Below are 20,650 nucleotides of genomic sequence, written 5' to 3'. Positions count from 1 at the left end.
CACGTTTGGACCCCTCTTGAGTTCCTTACACCAAGTGCCCCGTGCCGCCGGCTGGGCTGTGCTGGAAACGCACGGGACAGAAACCAACTGGGAGCGAAGCATCCCGGCACCCCTTCGGAACCCTCCCGGTCCCGGCAGTGCCCTGGTGGAGCAGTGCCTCTCCGTGGCCGCTCCCCGCACGGGCAGTGCCCGGGCACGGCGCTGCCTCCCGCGATCCCTTCCCGGCGCGCTGCCTCCGGGGCGGTGCGCGGCTCCCGCTTCCCCTCCTCGCACCGCCTCTGCCGCTGCCTCATTTCCTGCAGCGTAGGCGGAGGAGGAAGCTCTGTGCCCGCTTTCCTGGCCGGTTCGCCCCGCTCCCCTCCCGCCCGGCCCCGCCGAGCCGCCTCCTGCCCTTCGAGATGCCGGTGAGCGGCTCCGCGCCCGGCGCTGCGCGGCCCCGGAGGGCGGGGGTGGCGGGGCCGGGCCGGGGGCGGCGGGGGCGATCCCGGGCCGGGGAAGGGGCTCTGCTCGCTGCGGGGTCTGGCCGCGGGCACTGCGGTGGGAAACAGGGGCTGCAGCTGCGGGGAGCGCTGCTGGGAGCGGGGAATGGCTCTCCATGGGAGGCTGCTGCAGGGCCAGCGCCTTCCTCTTCGTCTTCCTCCTCCCCCTGCCGGGATCCACCCGCAGCCCGGAGGGTGCGAGCCCCGGCAGTAGTGGCGGAGAGGGCGGTCACAGCAGGGCTTTGCTCTGGCTTTGTTCATGCCACCTTCCCCTCAGTGGAATAAACTGCGTTTTACACCCAGCCCCTCCCGGTCACATCCTCCTCTGCCCTCCACAAAAGGTGGGGTGTCAGATGAGGGATTCCCAGTGGCCTGGCACAGCGCCTTGGAAAGTGCCTAAAAATGAACTCATTAGTTGTTTAAAATCGGTTTTCCAGGAAGAATTTGTTGTATGCAGAAAGCTGGTTTGTTTTTTCACTTAAATCAGTTTTGTTGGGATTTTTTTTACTGCATTAAGCCTGGCTTTATTTATAATTATCTACTGTGAATAGCCAGACATGGAAATAAATTACATATTTTTTTAATGACCAACTAACTTTCAGTGCAATGCCCCAAAATTCAGGCAGGTGAGCAGGCCTGTTACCCCTTGGAGCTGCCAGGATGGGGTCAGGCAGCCTGGGGATGAACTGTGCTTGCAGACCAACAATACAGATTTTATCCAATCTCCCGGTGCTTTCCTGGTATTCACCAAAATAGCACCAAGGTCTGGATCTAAATAGAAAATAGCAATTATTTGTGCAAGGAAAAAATGCTGGAAGCATCATAATGAACTAGGCTGTGACTCCTGCTTGATGAAGACACGTGATTGGATATGGAAATGTCTATTTTCAGTAGGATCAATAACCAGCTGTCCCTGTCTCTAGGCTTACCACTCCACTTTAATGGACTCAGACACCAAGCTAATTGGGAACATGGCACTGTTACCTATCAGAAGCCAATTCAAGGGCCCAGCACCTCGAGAAAGTAAGTTTATAATAATCTCTGAATTACTGGATGTAGCTCATCATCTCAGGGGCTGCTCTAAGCCAGCCCCAGCAGGAGTCACTGGTGGGAAATGGAAAGCTTTGCAGAGAGGGGGAAAGTTTTCAACTACTTCAGCTGTGCAAATCATAGAAAATAATTATGCACAGATAATTGTGCCCTGTGTTTAGTGGTTTCAGTAACCCAAGCCTGTGGTTGCTGTTCTGGTGCTTCGCCCTGTGCTCTGAGCAGGGTTTTGAGGAGGCTGTGCTGGTGTGAAGCCTCTGTGGCAGAGGAAGTGGAGGTTTAGCTACAGAGAGCTCACGCTCTGGGCTGCTCTGAGACACAGCAGCACTTGGGGTGTGGGGCTTCAGAAACTGAAATGAAGCTCCAGGCACCCCGACAGGGCCCACAGGCAGCCAGCACAGATTCCCCTTCAACACCTGAACTTCCCAGGCGTGCTGTTCCCCAGAAATGTGGGGTTCAGTTTGAAAAAGGAAATGTAAAGGGAGTGCTTCTGGATTTAAGCAGTCTTGGATGGTAGAAAAAGATTGTCACCGTGTTCTGCTCCCCTCCTTTATTTGAAGAGGATAATGGAATCTGAGTGATTGTGTTTTCTCCAAAAACTTTTTTTCTATCATTTTATGATGTTAAAACTCTGATGAGTTACTCAAAAGTGGTGGAAAAGTGAGGAACTGCTGAATTGCTGCTGTTTGTGAAGTGAGATACCAAAGGGGAAGGAGAAGGGAGTAGGAAGCCTAAGTATTACAGTCTGAACTCAGGGTGTTTCAGAAGTTTCTGTTACGTGGTGCTGACTTCTGCTTTTTGTAAATACCATGGTTTTGCTTTTGCAGTAATCCTTATTTATGTACTTCAGTGAGTAAAAGTTATGACAGATGTAGTGTTACAGTGCACTGCTTAACTCTGTATCTCTTTTTTATAGCTAAGGACACAGATATTATCGATGAAGCCATCTACTACTTCAAAGCTAATGTTTTCTTCAAAAATTATGAAATTAAGGTAATTTTTTGAGATACTGAGCATATTCTAGTTCTTTGGATGGTTGGTGCTGTGAATATAAATTTATTTTCAAGGAAGTAATTCTAGAAGATCACAAACTCCCCTTCCACTTGATCTTTAAAGTTGGGTAAATGTCATGAATTGCAAATCTCTCTCTCATGGGGAAACTATAGCCCAAAATGGCTTGAATTCATTCCTGTTTCAGACTTTATCAGTTCCACAAAGTCCTGTAATCTAAGAGTTCCTGCTCTGTTTTGCAGAATGAGGCTGACAGAACACTGATCTATGTCACCCTCTACATTTCTGAGTGCCTGAAAAAGCTGCAAAAGGTAAGAAAACGGAATTCCTGTGCAGGTGGGAAACAGTCTGTTCTGAGGGTTGTTCCAAGGAAAGGATTTCCTGATATTTTCCTTCCAGGGGAACAAATAATCCTGGAAGGAGATTTGTCATGGACTCCAGTCCCAGTTATCAGAGCCTCAAATACTCCAAGGCTGTGTTGCTCTTCTTGATGAGTTTTCCTGTTCCAGATTTGTAAAATATTTGGGTCTAGTGTTGTGTCAGTTTTTTTTCATAACTGCTAACCCATTGTTTGCCTGGTTCTTCCAGTGTAACTCCAAAGGCCAGGGAGAGAAGGAAATGTACACACTGGGAATCACTAACTTCCCAATCCCAGGAGAGCCTGGCTTTCCACTGAACGCCATTTATGCCAAACCTGCCAACAAGCAGGAGGAAGGTAAGGCTGACCCAGGGCCTCTGAGGGTCACACTTTATTAACTGCACTTAGAAAAATTACTTTAAACCTAAATCTTCTAAATCTGCAGTCTGTCTTCTGAAGGCAGCACAAGCTGGATTTTCTGACCTCGAGGATTCCGCTGGTTCCATAGATAAATTGAGCTAATCAACTCAGCCAGCTGCAGCCTGCAGATATGAAACTCCCTCTCTGCTTTAAGCAGTGATGTCTGATGCGTCCCTGTTAAATCCAGTTGGGGTTGGTGCTGCCCAGTTCACCCTGGTTTTGCTGTGCTGCTTTCAGAGGTGATGAGGGCCTACCTGCAGCAGCTGAGGCAAGAGACCGGCCTTCGCCTGTGTGACAAAGTGTTTGATCCTCAGAGCGACAAGCCAAGCAAGGTGAGAGTTCAGAGGCATCAGCACAGTCAGTGAGAGGCTGGGGGTGTTCGTTCAGCCTCCTGTGGAGAGAAGGGAGATGATGGGGTGGAGTAATTTCAGCCAAGCCTGTCTGATTTACAGTGAAATTGCAGCTGCAAGTTATCAGTAAATTCAATCTGGTGTGATATGACAGTGAGTGCCAGTTTGGGTTGCTTTCAAAAGCAGGGCAGTAGTGAGAGGGGTCTGGCTCAGCTCTTCAAAGCACGGCACATCTGCTCATGGCTGGGGTTGCAAAAGGAGTTCACAAGCACAAGAGGTGCTGTTTCTCTTCCCAGGCAGCTCTGATTTGAGAGCTGCTTTGAAGTCGATTGTTTTGCCTCATGTCCAGATTGAAAAAATCGCTAATCAATGAATGAGTCACCTCCTAAGTGTTCATGTTTCATGTGCAAATGTGACTGCATTTAATGTTGAAATCACTTAGGCTAATTTACTTTCAAAGGCATAGCTTCCTGATGCATCCCTCATTTATGATTGTATTGGAATAAAATATAACAAAAGTAAAATAAGAGAAAGTAGAATTTCCCATTTTAATTCAAAGTCCTGTAATATGAACTCATTGTGTCCATTCCTATTGTCTTGTTCACCTCAATTCAAGTGTGGAAAACTATGTGTAAAACTGGAGCCTTAATATTTGTTGTGTGTCAGAGATTGGATACTTTAAAGTCAATGGAAACCACTTCTGATTTTCTGACTCTGTACTTCCTTCTGCAGTGGTGGATCTGCTTTGTGAAGAGGCAGTTCATGAACAAGAGTCTCTCAGGCCCTGGGCAGTGAAGCAAAGTGGCAACAACTTTAAGCATTTCCACAGCAAGATGTTTGAGTCTTTTGCCTTTGTTTTGGATACATTTTGTACCAAGAAAGAATTAAGTGCTTATGAAGTAAAAAAAAAAAAAAGAAAAAAACCAAATCTGTCAGTGAGTGATAGAGAGCAAAAAGATAAGTTGTGTAAGCAAATATTATTAAGCTGGTGCTTAATAAGTGGTTTCTAACGTGCTGTTTCAGATGCAAGCTGCTTTGTAATCGTGGCTACAGCATTTAAAACAGGGCTTGTATTTAAGAGAAGAAGTGGGCTTGGCTGTGGGGCAGGGGAGCGGTGTCATTGCTCTGCTGGCTGGAGTCGGTGTCGTGTGTCCAGGGAAAACAGACCTCTCACGCTGTGTTGTCCAGTGCAGTGATTTTTACCTTGTTTTCAATAAAATTTGCTTGTAATTAACGTGGTAACTACTGTGTGTCTTATGGAGAGCCTTCAAAGAAATCAAAGAGGTTTTTTCTTTTTGGTGAAAGGTTTTGGGGTGACCCGATTGTGGCCTTCCGGGAGTTGAGGGGAGCCAACAAGAGCCTGGAGTGCCAGGACAAGGGGGAATGGCTTCATACTGACAGAGGGCAGCTTTAGATTGGATTATGGGGAAAAACGTGAGGCATTTCCCAGAAGAAATGTAGGTTTCGAACGGTCTTTCTCCTCCATTAACAATTTTTACAGGCAGGAGAGTCGTTATCTCGGAGACCATCAGCGTATTTGCAGGTCAAAGGGCGGACTCGGGAGCTGTGGAGGCACGGGGAGTGTGTGTGTCACACCAGAGCACCCACAGAGGAACGAATCCCCTCATAGCCGTGCTCGAATCCCGCTCTCCCCTCAGACCTCTGCCCGGTCCCCGCACTCCCCTCACGGCGTTCCCGCCTCCGCGAGGGGTCCTCGGCTCGGGCTGCCCTCCGCGCGCCTGTCGGGCCGCGCCGGCAGCGCCTTGGCCGCCTATAGGCGGTGGCGCGCGAGGACCCCTGGGTGGCGCCATTTTGGAGTGGCGGCGGCGGCAGCTCCGTGCCCGGTGCCTCGCTCGGGGTCTCTCCCGGTTCTTCCCCGGCCCCGTCCCCGTCCCGTCCCTTCCGCCCCGCCGGCGGCAGCATGAGTGTGGTGGAGCACGTGCGCGAGATGGCGGCCGCCGGGCTGCACTCGAACGTGCGGCTGCTCAGCGGGCTGCTCCTCACCATGAGCGGCAACAACCCGTGAGTGCCCCGGCGGCAGGGGGCGCGCGGGGCGTGAGGGAGCGGGGCCGCTCCTGGGCTGTCCCTGCCCCTGTCCCTGTCCTGGCGCCTTCCCCTGGCCTGTCCCTGTCCTGTTCTCTGCCCCCGTCCCTGTCCTCTGCCCCTGCTCTGTCCCTGCTGGCGCTGGAGCCCGACTCTGTTCGGGTATCAGCATCAGCGTCCCTTTGGGGTGCCCCCTACAACATGGGTGTCCTGGCAGAGAATCACAGAATCGCCGAAGGGACCTTGAAGATTGTTTTGTTTCACCCCTCCTGCCTCAGGCAGGGACACCTTTCACTATCCCAGGCTGCTCCAAGCCCTGTCCAGCCTGGCCTTGGACGCCTCCAGGGATGGGACAGCCACAGCTGCTCTGGGCAGTCTGTGTCAGGGTCTCACCACCCTCGCAAGGAAGAATTTTTCCTAATATCCCATCTAAAGCTATTCTCTGTCAGTGTGAAGCCATTCTCCCTTGTCCTGGCACTCTAGTCCCTTGTAAATTGTCTCTCTCCATGGTGTTGGTTGGCTCCCTTCAGGTCCTGGAAGGCCACAGGTGGGTCATTTGGTCTGCACACATTAGGAGTTTTATAGAGAGGGGTTTTATAATGTGGGAACAGGAATATAATGTAGGAAAAGCTGTACAAGGAGCTGAGTTGCCTTTTAAATTTGAGGCCAAACAAAACTCTGTTCTTTTAAACTCGAGTTCAAACAAAAGTCTTCTGAAATCCGAACGGGTGAAATGCTGGATCCTGAGCTAATAAAAGGTGAATGAATCCCAGGAGAAAGTTGATGCAGTGTAATGGATGTTTACAGCCTGTGGCTTGTTACAGAAAGGATGGGGGCAGTGGCCAGGCAGCCAAACATTGAGCTGCTGCTGCTGCTGAGGTGTCAGGAGTGGCTGCTGCATTTGTTTGTTTACAGATAAAAGAAATTGGTGAGCTAAGCCCTGTGTGAGGAGTCAGTGCTGTTACTCAATGGTCCTTCCAGTGCAGTGAAGGGGCTGCAGCAGTTGCAAGTTGAAGCCAGACAAACCAGAGCTACAAATCCTTTGTTTCTGTAAGGTTTTGATTTTTTTGCAGCCATCTGACCTCAGCCTTTCTGTCTGCAATTCTTCCAGGGAGCTGTTCTCTCCCTCTCAGAAGTACCAGCTCCTTGTCTACCATGCAGACTCCCTGTTCCATGACAAGGAGTACAGGAATGCTGTCAGCAAGTACACCATGGCCTTACAGCAGAAAAAAGCCTTAAGTAAAACCTCCAAAGTCAGGCCTTCTACTGGGAATGCTGCATCAACACCCCAAAGCCAGGTAATTAAGAATTGATAATGTGCTGCATCAAGTGATCACATTCCCCCTTCCAGTTAATGTTGCTGACTCAATATTCACAAAGTCACTGAGGCTGGAAAAGATCCTTGATGCATCACTGACCACATCCCTGAGCATCACCTTTACATGTCTCTTAACCACCTTAGATTTTGCCTTTATCATGTCAAATAAACCTGACATTTAAGGCTAATTAGTTGGATAATATCTGTGGTGTTTTCTAATGCAAAACTGTAAATGGTCTCCAGCATGAAATTTTTCTGTATGTGTACATCATACTTTTAATACAGGAACAATGTGAGCTAGCAGTGAGCTGCATTGTTAACTTACATGCACCAGATATTTCTCAACACAGTATAAATATTTATGAAGAAACCTCATTAAAATTTTCATACCTGATTAAACCAACATCATATTTAAGTTTCTCTTTTTTGTTTCAGTGTTTACCATCAGAAATTGAAGTGAAATACAAAATGGCTGAATGTTACACAATGCTGAAGCAAGATAAAGATGCCATTGCTATTCTTGATGGGATTCCTTCCAGGCAGAGAACTCCAAAGGTGAATTCTGGCAGGTTTTTGTCACAGCCTCGTGGTCAGTGTATCTCTAGGGCAGAACATATTATCTAGGTTTAATGGCATTTTGTCTTTTTCATTAGTTAAATATTGTTTGGTAGCACTTCCTAATTTTAAATTAGCTGATTTGGACCCTTTTCTTTCAAATCATACCAATTTTGTATTTCCTCTGTTAGAAAGAATATAAAGAAAAAAAAAGAAGGGGAGTTAAATGTTTTGTGCATCTTTATTAACTTCTTGTGTAGTTGGGGCAGTGGCAAATCCTTGAGAGGCTGGAGACTTTGGCAAGTAGAAAGTCTGCTAGTGCTCCATCTTTTAAAATCTTTTAATCCTTTTCAACAACAGTTTAGATAATGTTAAATATTTAGATCCCTTTGTGGTCTGCAGTGCCAAATCTGTGGAGTCTTTGCTTGCTGGCTCTGTTTCTCAGAAGGGCTTAAAAGATTAACACATCAGATCAGTCAGCTGTGTTTCATGTTAAATTGTCCTAAAAGTGTACAGGCTTAAACTCCAGTTAATGTCAGAGTGTTCTGACCAACTTGCAGAGCAGAAAAAGAAGAATAGATTGAGAAAAGTCAAACTTTTCTCAATATAGGCCAGTAAATGGAAGTGCTGCAGCAGAAAGCAGCTACTTGTGTTGTGAGGAGCTCAGATAATTTCTGTTCTGTACTCAATCATGGCTCCATTCAGAAGCTGAATGGAAACTCTCTCTGACTTGCTAAGCTAATTCAAACACTTCCATGGACACAGAGATTCCTGGAAGGGACTGATTAAGGGATGTACAGATCCTTCTTGGCATTGTGTACTTGCCCATCTTTTGACTTCTTTGCTGCAAAACACAGATTTCAAGGTGCACTGTGCACATACAAAAGAATGTAGATTTTATTTCTGCGCTCAGAAGGAAGCCACAGTTTCCATTTTGTCCTATATGGTACCATGGAGTGTTCTCACAAATGCAGGTTATGTTGTCTTCTGCCCAGAGCAGAGGCAGGCAGGCCTGAAGACAGAGTTGTGGCCTTTCTTAGTGATTCTTTGTGCTGCTCACACTTGACTGTCCCCACATTTCTGTGGCCTGCAGATCAACATGATGCTGGCAAACCTGTACAAGAAGGCCGGCCAGGAGCGCTCCTCGGTGACGAGCTACAAGGAGGTGCTGAGGCAGTGTCCCTTGGCCCTGGATGCCATCCTAGGTGGGTGTCTGCACTCTCAGCGCTCAGCCCTGGTAAAATTTTAATTACATTTCTCTAACTGTCTTGCATTTGCATGTCATACCCACATTATAGAAATTGTAGCAAGCCCTGTAATCAGCTGCTTGTGCTTGTCAGGGGATGGAGTTTCTGCCCCTCAGACAGTTTGTATCAAAAGCAGTTTTGGGTGGCTGAGACTGATGTGTGAACCCCTCTAAACAGGTTTGCTCTCACTGTCAGTGAAGGGAGCAGAAGTGGCCTCCATGACCATCAACATCATCCAGAGCATTCCCAACCTAGACTGGCTCTCAGTGTGGATCAAGGCATACGCCTTTGTGCATACTGGAGACAACACCAGGGCAATAAACACCATTTGGTAAGAGCTGGAAGAGCGTGGTGCAATCAAATCATACATAAATTCTTGTCTATAATGGTATTCAAAGTGTCATTTATAAATAACAGGCATTTATTTTCCCTTTAAGCTCTTTAGAGAAGAAGTCATTGCTGAGGGACAATGTGGACTTGCTGGGGAGCTTAGCAGACCTGTACTTCAGAGCTGGAGATAATAAAAACTCTATCCTAAAATTTGAACAAGCACAAATGCTGGATCCTTACCTAATAAAAGGTGAGTAAATCCTGAGGGAAGGTTGACCTGAGGAGTAACAGCCACAATATTGCAGTGCAATATTGTATATTGTGTCCCCAGCTTTCAGTTCAGAACTGACATTCAGCAGCTGCATGTCTTGAACCCTTCTAGGTAGTTGCACAGTTTAAAGTAGGTGTTTGTGGGTTTTGTGGCTTTTTTTTCTTGTGAATGAACTTTCTATTTCTTGAGGATTGATCTTCCAACGTGTCTCTTTAGGAATGGATGTTTATGGTTATTTATTGGCACGTGAGGGTCGGCTGGAGGATGTGGAGAACTTGGGCTGCCGGCTCTTTAACATTTCTGACCAACATGCAGAGCCCTGGGTGGTGTCTGGGTGAGTTTTCTTTCCTTTCTCACCTCAGCTCTCCATCTGCTGAATGTGGGTTCAGCTGGCACAGTGGGTTCAGCTTGTTTTGTTGAGAAGGTGCTTTTCTTTCCTGTCTGTTCTGTTCCTGGGTAACTTATATTAGCTCTCTGTAAATATCTATTATGTTTTTTTTCTGTTTAAATCTATTAGAGTTACACACCTGTGCAGTACCAACAATATATTAAATAGTAACAGTTTTAATATCTATATTAGGGTTTTTTAAATTTCTGAAGTTTTTTTCTTAACTTCAAATACAAGAAGTTGAAATACACGAAGTTGAAAACCGCCGTGACTGCACACAGGCACTGCAGGCAGGGTGTGTTTACAATCCCTCTCCTTTTTCTCTAGGTGTCACAGTTTCTACAGCAAACGCTACTCCCGTGCCTTGTACCTGGGAGCCAAAGCAATCCAGCTGAACAGCAACAGTGTGCAGGCTCTGCTGCTGAAGGGAGCTGCCCTGAGAAACATGGGCCGCGTGCAGGAGGCCATCATCCACTTCAGGGAGGCCATCAGGCTGGCCCCCTGCCGCCTGGACTGCTACGAGGGTGAGCCCTGGGCAGGGAGGGAGGGCTGGTGCTGTGCTGAGGGTGAGGCAAGGGAGTGCACAGCAGTTCTTGCCTCCTGTAAATAATTGTTACCCCAAAACCTACGGTGGGATCAGGGAGAGATGCAAGAGAACGTGTGGGTTTGTAAGAATGATGCTCAAAAAGAGGTTTTCTTGGTTTTTGTGTTGTTTAATCTGGAGGTAAACATACTTGGGTGATTTCAGCAGCTCACTTTTGGATGATGACATTAGCTGATGGTTAGTCCAGCTGGGAGTTTTGTTTTGTTGTATTTGTTTAAATATTTAAATCTGACTGATCTCAACAGCAGTTTCAAGTAGTGAAGAGTCCAAGTGAAGTATTAATTCTCTCAGTATTGGAATTGGACAAAAACATTAGATGAGGTGTACTTAGGGTTGGAGGTTTTTTTCAGTGACCATTAATAAACATCAAGTAATTATCTGTAGAATGAGTATGTTGACAAGCACAGATTCACTTTCTCACTTGCAATTTGTATTTGCTTATTGGAGTGTCAGCTGTTCAGCACCTGAGTGCTCCTAAGTGCAAATAATGGTGGAGGGCTGAGTGCCTGTGGTGCTGACTCAGACCCTGAAGTGTTTCCATGTGACCCCACCAGGTCTCATCGAGTGTTACCTGGCGTCCAACAGCATCCGTGAAGCCATGGTGATGGCAAACAACGTGTACAAAACCCTGGGGGCAAACGCACAGACCCTCACCCTGCTGGCCACAGTCTGCCTGGAGGACCCAGTCACGCAGGAAAAGGCAAAAACGTTGCTGGACAAAGCTCTCACACAAAGACCTGACTACATTAAAGCTGTGGTAAAGAAAGCAGAACTTCTCAGTAAGTTCCTTTTTCTCCTGTGTTGGTTTGTTTAAAGATACCCTTGGACATGGAAAGGTGTCCTGGAGCCACATCCATGTGGAGGATGTGACAGTGATGGTGCAGCCCAGGGGTTTATCAGTTCTGTCCTGAAGGAAAAATCACAGGAATTAATTGCATCCAGCAGCTGATATTACACTTAAAGCAATTGCAAACAAAATGTTTTGACTTCAAAGTAGATGTAATTGTGAATGTGACAGCTGTTGCAACAGAAAGTCATTGTTTAGAGTTAATCTTGCAAGAAGTAGAGCCCTGCTCTACTGACAGGTTAGAGGGTCAAACAGCCTTGTGTTGGGAAGACTGTGAACACTGTGACTTTTTATAGATTTGTCTCAGCTGTTGATTAAAGCAGTGTGTTTGCCTGTGAACAGGCAGAGAGCAGAAGTATGAAGATGGGATTGCCTTGCTGAGGAATGCCCTGGCCAACCAGAGTGACTGTGTCCTGCACCGCATCCTGGGCGACTTCCTGGTGGCTGTCAACGAGTACCAGGAGGCCATGGACCAGTACAGCATAGCCCTGAGGTAAAGCACACCCTGCCACTGCAGGGGGCTATAACAGCCACTCATCACCTTCACTGAGTAAAAAGATGAGCTGCTGATTGATTAGGGTGAGAATCAGAGGTGGCTTTGTATCATTCTCCATTAAAGTAACAAAACCACACAAATGACACCCTGTTCGTGAATTTGTTGGTCTTAAGATTTCAAACTGAGAAGTGCAAAATGCAAGGATTGTATTAATGCTAAATATGTCACCAGGCTTGTGATTCCTTGACTAACAAAAGGATTAAGACATGGAATTATTTATAGTTATTAATTATTTTATGGTCAGACTTTAGGATCCATTCCTTTACCCTAGAAAGTGCATATAAAAATGAGCTGTTCTATAAATTTAAATAGTATGATTCAACTTAACATAATCTAAATGCTATTTTAGGGTGTTACTTTTTAAAATATTCCCATATTTTGATTGCAACATCTTCAATTTGCCTTAAACCCAGCACTTTATGTCCCCTGCAAACTTGCATAGCTTAAATGGGTCAGCTGGTTTTTGCCTGCTTAGATTATATTTAGTCAGAGTAATTTAAATTTTTACTGCTTTCATGTTACTTTATAATTAGTATTGCTGGGAGAGGTGACTAAGTTTTCTGGAAGAGTGGGATGTTTAGATAAATGTGTTCTTGGGGATCAGAACTGTTTCATAAAGAGATTTAAGACTCAGTGTAACAGCAGCTCAAGGGGAAGTTGCATCATCATCTAAAATAAGCTTCCTGATGATGTTAAACAGGAAGTGCAGACAACAGGATGAGATTTTATTGTTACTCTTTACACTGAGGCCACAAAGAGAAAAAGGTTTCAAGACAATGCTTTATTTTTGTTCCTTTCTTCAGTTTGGATCCAAATGATCAGAAGTCACTGGAAGGACTGCAGAAAATGGAAAAAGAGGAAAGTCCAACAGATGCCACCCAGGAAGAAGATGTGGATGACATGGAGGGAAGTGGAGAAGAGGGGGACTTGGAAGGCAGTGACAGTGAAGCAGCCCAGTGGGCAGATCAAGAACAGTGGTTTGGGATGCAGTAAAAGCCTCCTGCTGCTTTTTTTGGCACTTGAACACACCACTAGGGCCACTCTTTTGAGAAGAACAGAAACTATGGTTTTTTTTCAGTAACAAAGAACTTTTTTTTTGTTTTAATAGACTCTGAAACCAATTAATAGTTCTGTGCATCTCAGTACTGTGGAGATTCTTGATGCTTCTTATTTATTAAGTGTAAGGGACTAACTGCATCCAAGGTTATTTACAACTTCCATTTTGAAAAATTCCTGCTCAAACTAAAACCATCAGAATCTGAGGTGTGTAATGAGCCTTTTGTTTGTGATGAAAGCAATGTCTGAGTTCTGTCCAGGGCTGAGTGCTTGGGCAAATTGTAAATCCAGTGGTTTGTACACCTTTGTGGAAAGGCCTTGCTCATTTGTGTGCAGCCATTTGAGTCTGGGGGAGCTACTTGAGTGTGGCTGAAAGCAGCACTTTCCTTTTGCTGTGTTTGTTGAATTAATTTGTCTTTTTCTAGGGCATTACCTGTGCTGTCCAGGATAAATTTGGGACAATAGGCAACTTGGACTTGCTGGACACTTTTCGTAGCTGATTTCTCTGTGTACAGAATTGAGCCAGTGGTGGAGAATTAAAGTCATTTCCTCAACCCTTACTAACCCTGCAGTCACTTTAAGTCTGTGCATGAGCATTTATTTTAAAATGCAGTTTAGTTTTATTTCAGTATGTTCCTGGAAGGTTTTGCAACAGTGACTCAAAGCACTTTACATTCTGTGTACAGCACTGACATTTAAAATGCTATAAAAAGAATTAATCCCTCTTCCCTTGCACTGCTGGAGAAATGTTAAATTATGCAAATACACATATTGTCCTGGTTTTTCCATGTTTATATACTTCCTGGCTTTGTCAGGTAATTTTTGAATTTATGTCTTTTTCCCTCATCTTTTGAAACAAATTTGCTTCATGTACAAATTTCCAACCTGAGCATTTCAAGGGTGAACTGCCTTGGGTAATCTAGAAACTGTTTCAGTTCTGTGGGCTTGGTGTGTGGGAAGAGGAATTACTTATTTTTCTTACAGTTCTGATTGACTTAGTCTTCACCAAAATGTGGTTTTATAATCTTTATATCAAGAGTTTAATTCCTTTTGTATTTATTTTGTTACCACAGGTATGCTGGAGCACACAGACTTTTTAGACAGCTAAAAAAATAGTTTTGAGTATCAGTTGGAGGAAAAATGGCTGTTTGTTACAAACACATGACATGGAAAAGAAGCTTCTCCCTGAAAGGCAGATAAGGGTAAAATATCCCTCTGTGATGTTGTATCAAAAATGCACAACAAAAGAGGCAGATTATTGTCTGTTTTGGAAATGTTCTGGTGTGTCATGGCCTACAGAGGAGGAGTCCAATAGTTCATCCATTTAAGAAAAGAAAACAGCTGCTTGTCTGTTCCCTCTGGAATTCTGTGGGCTTGGGAGTTTCCAAAATACCCAAGTGAGTTCTGGTTCCCTGAAGGTGGTGGGGGAAGAGCAGCAAAGCAAAGCTGTCCTGGCACTTGGGTTGGCATGAGCTGCTCCTGCTCTTCAGTGAGCACATTCACCAAATGTGGAACATCTCAGGGAGAGCAAATATTTCATTAATGACTTCCTGGCAGAGGAGAGGCCTTGTCCTGTTCATCTCTTTGCTGTTGCTGTGGGATGCAGTGAATGGATTTCAGCTCATCACATGTCTCATAACAGAAAAAACGTGCAGGATATTCAGAGCATCTATTTTTATATAAAACCCCTTTGCTTTCTCCTCACACTCAGCATTCACCAGCTGAAAGCTGGGTGGCTGCATTAGCCTTCTAGTTGTACTCCAGACCTCTGCTGAGAATGAAAATGGAGTTGTTTGTGTTACTAAACTAAAGACAGGATACATTTAATTGATGAGGAGTATATGACGTATGTGCTGTATTTTTCAGCCATTTCATTCTAATGGTCCCTTTGAATAGGTCATTCATTTCAGGTGGAAACCACTGGCTTTGCACATTTCTCTGAAGTATTTACATAGAGGAAACTGAGAGCCACAGTCCTATTGAAACCATTCTGTAGTGTGTTTGTAGATAATCTGATCATCTCTGCTTTTAGAACAGGCAGGAAACTAAAACGACTTCAAGATGAGTCCTTGGGTGCAGCTTGAGCAAACAAGTCCAGGCACAGCTCAGAACACCTAGAGATGGCTGTCAAAAGGGATTTGTATCCTCACAGCTTTGGTTTTCTGAGAACTTGGCTCCTTACTGGAAATGGGAAGTTGGGAGAGTGTGCAGGTGAAGCCTGGTGAGTACCTGATGTGTTGGGGCTGTGTAGCTGTGTGTGATCTTTGCTAAGAGTTCACTGTGGCTGCGGAGCTCTGAGGTGCCACATATATTGAGATTGTAAAGAAAGATCCATTTGGCCCTCACTTCAGAACTCTAGAGGGATTCTGCTTGCCTATTAATGAGCCTTCATTACTGCTTTAATTTTAGAATGTGATCTCTGGTTCTGCAGAGGTCTGGTACTCTCCAATGCAGTTACAGGCATTTAGTTCAGAGAATATAACAATTAGCCCTTAATAAGCAGCTGACCTCATTCCCTGCCTCAATCACATGCTCTGCACCCGAGAAGAAAAGATCACAAAGCCAAGAACTGAAGTTCAGGCTCTGTTAGATCAGTGATGGAAGTGAAACAGTGTGGACATGAGGCAAGAAATCTGTTGCCATCCAGCTGTACTGTGAAGTGTTGGTGTGTCTGAGGTGCTGGGTAAGGGCAGAGTGCCCCTGTTTGCCTGAAATCCTGGAATTTAAACCACATATTTCATTACTAACTTCTAACTCTTTCCTACTTGGACAGGAAGTGATGGGAAAGGGACAGAGTTTCTTCAAACTGTACATTGACTTGGCTAAGGGCTTAAAGGCTGAATTGACCAGAGTCTGAAAGCAGCACACATTCATGGTGTGCTTAGAAATTGCCTAAATAATGCATTTACTCCTATCATGTGCTGATAACACCTGCAATACTGGCAGTGTTTCTAGTTCTGAAGATTTCTTGATCATGGGAATTCAGGAATTGTGAAGCAGAAATAAAGCAGGGACTGAGGACTGCTGGCCAGTATCAGTGTTCTCTATTGAATTGAGGTGCTTCTGCTGCTGCTGCTGATTACAGAGAGATTTTTGATTAACTAGGACTTTTCTTCCCCCTTTCAGTAGCTGTCTTCCTCATTAAGCCTCTTTGTGTGGTGATTCTTCTCTTCTTGCTTTTCAGGAGCTCAGTGATGTGGAAACTGATCCATGCAGGGCAGAAGCAGGCAGGATTTCTGATTCAGCAAACCTTATTCCCTCACTTAGATCTCAATGGTAAGGAAATCTGCAAGGCTGTGTCTGCCATTGTTATTTCAAGTTACACAAACATACCACAACCAAATATATTTTAAAAACCCAAATCTGTCTTAAATTTAGTGACCTTAGGAGGGCTTAAACTCAGTATAAACCTATGGTTTCAAACTAGATAGTCTTAGTTGGTTAACATGTCCTTTGGAAGCTGGCCAAGAGGAGGCAAGGATGTATATAAGACTAGGTGTTTGGGGAGGAAATTGATAATAAAATACAGTTCTTTTGCTGCAAAGAGGGAAAAAATAAAATGTTCACCTGGGGAATTTCAGTGTAACAATTTGGGTATTAAGGAAAGCCCTTTGGTGGAACAACACAATAGAATAATCTCGGTTTTCACTCACAGAGTTGAGCCTGGCCTTTGCTTTGCAAAGTCTGGGGTATGGGAGTGGGTCCCCAGTGGATGTTTACTCTGTACAAGCCTCTCCCTTTCCAAGAGTTTTCAGAGGGGCCAAGGACTTTTGTGAGTTTGGAGATCAGATTCCTTTTCCTGTCCTATCATCCTATCAAAACAGCAATGTGGCAAATGGGGTGATGGTTTGGGGTGTGAGGTAAAATCCTGGAGCCTGATAAATTGATGCCCAAAGTCTTCTCTGCACCTCCATGTGGGTAAACTGTTGGGTTGAAATCTTCTAGAAAACCTCCTCAGGTGCTCAGAGCTTCTCTCATTTCTCACCCACTCTCCTGGGGGTGGATGTGGGCTCTAATCATACTCAAATTCACCTCGAGGTAAAAATAGTGATATTGCCTGCCCTCTGTATTTAGAGTATCATGTAATATGTCCATAATGCCTCATAACTTGAGCTATGGGGAGTGGTTTCTTTGCTCTCTGCTGTCAGGGGGCTCATCCATGTGGTGAGCTGGGGGTTTGCAGGGAGGAGGAGGAGGAGGAGGGGGAAGATGAAGCTGTTTATTTCAGCATCTCTTACCACATATTCTTGCACTGAGCACCTTGGCAACCCACTGAGCATCACGTTCTCCTCACATGGCTGAACTCCAGCTGGGGGACTCATTCTGCTTAAACTTGCAGATCATCATTTAAAGCAATGTTTAAGGTGTGAGTTGGTGTGAGTTGGCTCAGGAGCTGCTCACCAGCCCAGGAATGCAGCTCGGGCTGGGCTGAGCTTTCCTTGCTGAACAACTTCCCATCAGGGCTGAGTTTCCTTTTGGCCCCGGTGCTGGGGACAAGTTCCACACACAGAAAAAGGGCAGGAGAGCAGCTGGGCTGGAGAGAGCTCTGAGAAACGTCCCTTTCCCAGGCAGGCTGAGGCTGTCAAAGGCCAGAGATGCTCGGGGGGTTCTTCCCCCACCTGCCCCGAGCTCCGGTGTCCCCGAGAGGCGCTGAGGCCGCCCTGCAGCGGGAGGGGCGGTGCTGACAGCGCTGGCCATGAGCGCCCGGCCCGGCTCTAAATCCGGCTGCGGGAGAGATAAGGGAGGCTCTGAGAGCCCCGGGGCGAGCAGCAGAGCTCAGCCTGCCCGGCTCAGCACTACCATAGTAGGAAGCAGCTGCTAGCGGCAGCCTCCACCATCCTATAGAGCTGCTGGACCATGGAATTCGACCCCTGTATTTTTAAACCTCACACTGCTGTGTTTGAAGGGTCTCAGACCTGTCACCTCATTTGGATAATGTTGTTTGGCAGCAAGGTGCTGCTATCAGGGGCTGCAGGCTAAGAGGCATTACATTTAATGTAAAACACATTCCTAAGTTGTCTCTTATTCCAAACAAAATCTGGTGTTTGGGCTTTGGAGCAGAGCATTACAGGACACTTGCAAATTCCAGCTCTTACCCTGGGAGTGCTTTAGCCTTGCCCAGCAGAACAGCCCCTGGTCTGGGGAAGGGAGTGAGCCCAAACTGCCAAGCACTCCCAGCAGGATGCTCCAAACACATTTGGCTCATCTTCCATTTGCCTACAGAAAGGGAAGAGACCAGGAGATACTTTAGGCTGGGGCAATTTAGAAAACAGAAAAGGACAAAAAAAAAAAAAAAAAGATGTAGTTGGGAAAGAATTGTTTATTTTACGTTTCTCAGAGGGATTTTACAAACAATGGAGCATTTTAAAAAAACTGAGTGATCAAAGTACTTGACAGTGTCCCTTAAACACACACACAAGCCCCTGGACAGAGGAAATCACACCAGCGAGGAGGTCAGTACTGCCGAGGAGCAGCTGCATCTGCATAGTTCTAGGAGGAAAGATTGCAGTTCTAGGAGGAAAGATTGCAATGGTGTTGGTGCTAAAAGTGTCATCCTGGCATTAAAATGAGAGCGCGCTGCAGAGCCCACGCACGGACCTGCAGGAAACAAAGTGCATCAAATAACACGCCGAGCACGTATTGTAGAATAAATTTATTTACCTGATACAAATGAAACTAGGTGTGATGCTCCTTTACTGTCAGCATGTCAATAGACAATTGATCTTATTTACAACTTCTAAAGGTCACACATGCAGCTGTGGGAACTGGCTACGTCGTTGTTGCTTTTTAGGTAAATGCATCACGATATTTTGTATTGCACCAACATCTGTCTTACTGCCTTAGATTTAAATAAGTTACATTACAGTGCAAAAGAGGTTGATTTGCACAGATGATAAAAAAATCCAACGTTATGAAGTGGAGGCTTACGGTTTAACATTCATCTGTAATCGTTTCCATGGATTTATAAATAGGAGAGCATTGTACAGAAGCTGTTGGAGTAGGATGTTTGGATGATACAATACAGAGAGAGATCCGTCTACACCCCAAGGCATGCATTATCTGATATTGTACATTGTATAAACTGACATTTTACATACAGGAATATGGAAATCGGCTGACAGCTCCGCAATTCTTGTTCAAGGATAACCAAACTCTTCTCCATGCAGCACAGAAACCCAACTTCTCTGGAGAGAGTTCCAACTTGGTAAGCTATATTGCACGTTTGTACATCTGTATCATGAAGTCCTAATGGTACCACACATTTCTTCCACAGAGAACACAATGAGTTTTGTTTTTAAGGGAAAGCAAAGAATCTTTACACGATACATGCAGAAGTTTTGGTAGATGTGTTGCTAAAAACACATGCACGCAACAAAACAACCTTACATTTCTGCAAAATTGTTTAGGAAGCGATTACTCCAGTATTGCTGAAAAGGAAAGAAAGAAAAGGCATCAGTTAATGAAAGGATGAATGCTAAGTATCATTATACAAGCAAGACTAAGATCAACAGTGACAGAAGAAAGAATGTTAAGTTTGGTAACTGGCTGCTCTGTCATTGAAGGGACACTCTCAGGTTACTTTGTTCTTGAAGCTCAGAATCCTCTGGATTAAGGCTCAGCTCCCTTGATTATCAGCAGAGCCAGCACTTCCTACTCAAGACTGCAGTGAAAAACAATTAAGACACATTTAATTAGTTCTGCCTTTCTCTGCCTGACCAGTGGCAACAGACAATTCTCACTTCTTTGGAATTTTTGCTTTCAAGTTCCGTACTACACACTTGTTTCTTTCAGTCGAGGCATTAGGGCAGGTTTGGCCCCACAGTGACCTAACAATGTCCCTTTTCCAAGCCAGGCAGCTTGTTCTGGGAAGCAGTAGGAAAGCTTTGAAGAAGTCATTAAACTACACGGATTAATGTGTAGCAAAGGGTAGAGTACAAGGCCCTAAAGCTCCTGCTGTACTTCACCCCTACCACAGCATAAGGTCAGCCTTGTGTCTGGAGAGACTGCTATGAGTCCCTACAGCTCCAGGGAAGCTCTTCCAAACACTGCTTCAACACTAAAATTTGGGCTCTCCTGCTAAGATTTGAAAATGCATATTAATGCAATTAAGGATGTAATTAGCAGAGATTAGGGAAACAGTTAATGGTTAGAAGTGCAAAAAAGTAAACAAGACAGGTGCAAGAGACAGACGACTCTATTGGTTTTACCTCCCTTCATCTCAGCAAATCCAGCCCCCTTGGGCTGTGTACATCAGCTCTGGGCTGAGCTGTGTGGGGCTGGCACTGCTGTACTGCATTCTATCAGCAGATTAAAAACTCACTTTCATACCAGGAGCCTCCCCAGCAGCCTCTCTACCAACACACCCCTCAGGGCACTTTGACAGACGCGTAGAAATGTTTTTCTGCAGCCTCTTTTGTACTCATTTATTTGCAGTAACATTTTGGGAAACCAAGTATGAACTATTTTTATTGCTCGGATGCCAGCAAGAAGGAGCAGCTCGTTGTGCAGCTCAGCACTTTGGATTGCTCACACTGAAAGCAGAGAGAGCCCAAGGCACTGCAAAGACAAAAGCTCCTGGCTAAAAATTCAATGCATGACTGCAGCTGCCTGAGCATCCTCCTTGCTACAGAACACAGGATTCAGGAGGAGCTGCTCTCATTCCAAACCCCAGTGGGTTCCCAGCACAAGCCAATATCCTTCCTGGTGTTCCCAGCATAAGGCAGCATCAATCACACGATTGATCCTGGTCTTACACACCCCTCTCACAGT

The 20,650-nt window shown here is 45.4% G+C and overlaps 3 protein-coding genes across 5 annotated transcripts in view; 2 read left to right on the top strand and 1 right to left on the bottom strand.

Annotated features, from left to right (window-relative positions):
• The first annotated feature begins 250 nt into the window (after positions 1 to 250).
• On the top strand, positions 251 to 4,896 carry ARPC3 (actin related protein 2/3 complex subunit 3). Its single transcript, XM_030958762.1, has 7 exons — positions 251 to 404; positions 1,403 to 1,502; positions 2,443 to 2,519; positions 2,780 to 2,848; positions 3,126 to 3,252; positions 3,553 to 3,647; positions 4,398 to 4,896. Exons 1-7 carry the CDS (start codon positions 399 to 401, stop codon positions 4,458 to 4,460), a joined length of 537 nt encoding a protein of 178 aa, XP_030814622.1. The 5' UTR covers positions 251 to 398; the 3' UTR covers positions 4,461 to 4,896.
• Positions 4,897 to 5,467: 571 nt separating this feature from the next.
• On the top strand, positions 5,468 to 16,933 carry ANAPC7 (anaphase promoting complex subunit 7). 2 transcript variants are annotated; one of them, XR_004061161.1, is made up of 12 exons: positions 5,468 to 5,687; positions 6,820 to 7,006; positions 7,462 to 7,581; positions 8,675 to 8,786; positions 9,006 to 9,159; positions 9,266 to 9,408; positions 9,646 to 9,763; positions 10,145 to 10,341; positions 10,976 to 11,200; positions 11,611 to 11,761; positions 12,628 to 14,082; positions 14,913 to 16,933. XR_004061161.1 is itself a non-coding variant. In XM_030959214.1 (11 exons), the coding sequence occupies exons 1-11, from the start codon at positions 5,587 to 5,589 to the stop codon at positions 12,815 to 12,817; spliced, it is 1,698 nt and encodes a 565-aa protein (XP_030815074.1). In that variant the 5' UTR covers positions 5,468 to 5,586; the 3' UTR covers positions 12,818 to 14,244. The 2 variants fall into 2 exon arrangements, 1 of the variants encoding a protein (XP_030815074.1); XM_030959214.1 differs by lacking the exon at positions 14,913 to 16,933 and having other exon boundaries at positions 12,628 to 14,244.
• Positions 16,934 to 18,518: 1,585 nt separating this feature from the next.
• ATP2A2 (ATPase sarcoplasmic/endoplasmic reticulum Ca2+ transporting 2) overlaps positions 18,519 to 20,650 on the bottom strand; it is a 43,083-nt gene continuing 40,951 nt past the window's right edge. For both annotated transcript variants that reach the window (XR_004061160.1, XM_030959213.1), the window contains exon 21: positions 18,519 to 19,308. Coding sequence is in view for 1 of the 2 variants with exons in the window: in XM_030959213.1 (XP_030815073.1) it covers positions 19,295 to 19,308 (14 nt within the window). In the remaining variant the exon portion in view is untranslated. The remainder of the gene's footprint in view (positions 19,309 to 20,650) is intronic.

This window comes from Camarhynchus parvulus, chromosome 15 (assembly GCF_901933205.1).
Source record: "Camarhynchus parvulus chromosome 15, STF_HiC, whole genome shotgun sequence".
In the NCBI taxonomy this organism is placed as follows: Eukaryota; Metazoa; Chordata; class Aves; order Passeriformes; family Thraupidae; genus Camarhynchus; species Camarhynchus parvulus.
Note: the sequence above shows the minus strand (reverse complement) of the source record. Positions and strands in the feature narration are given on the sequence as shown.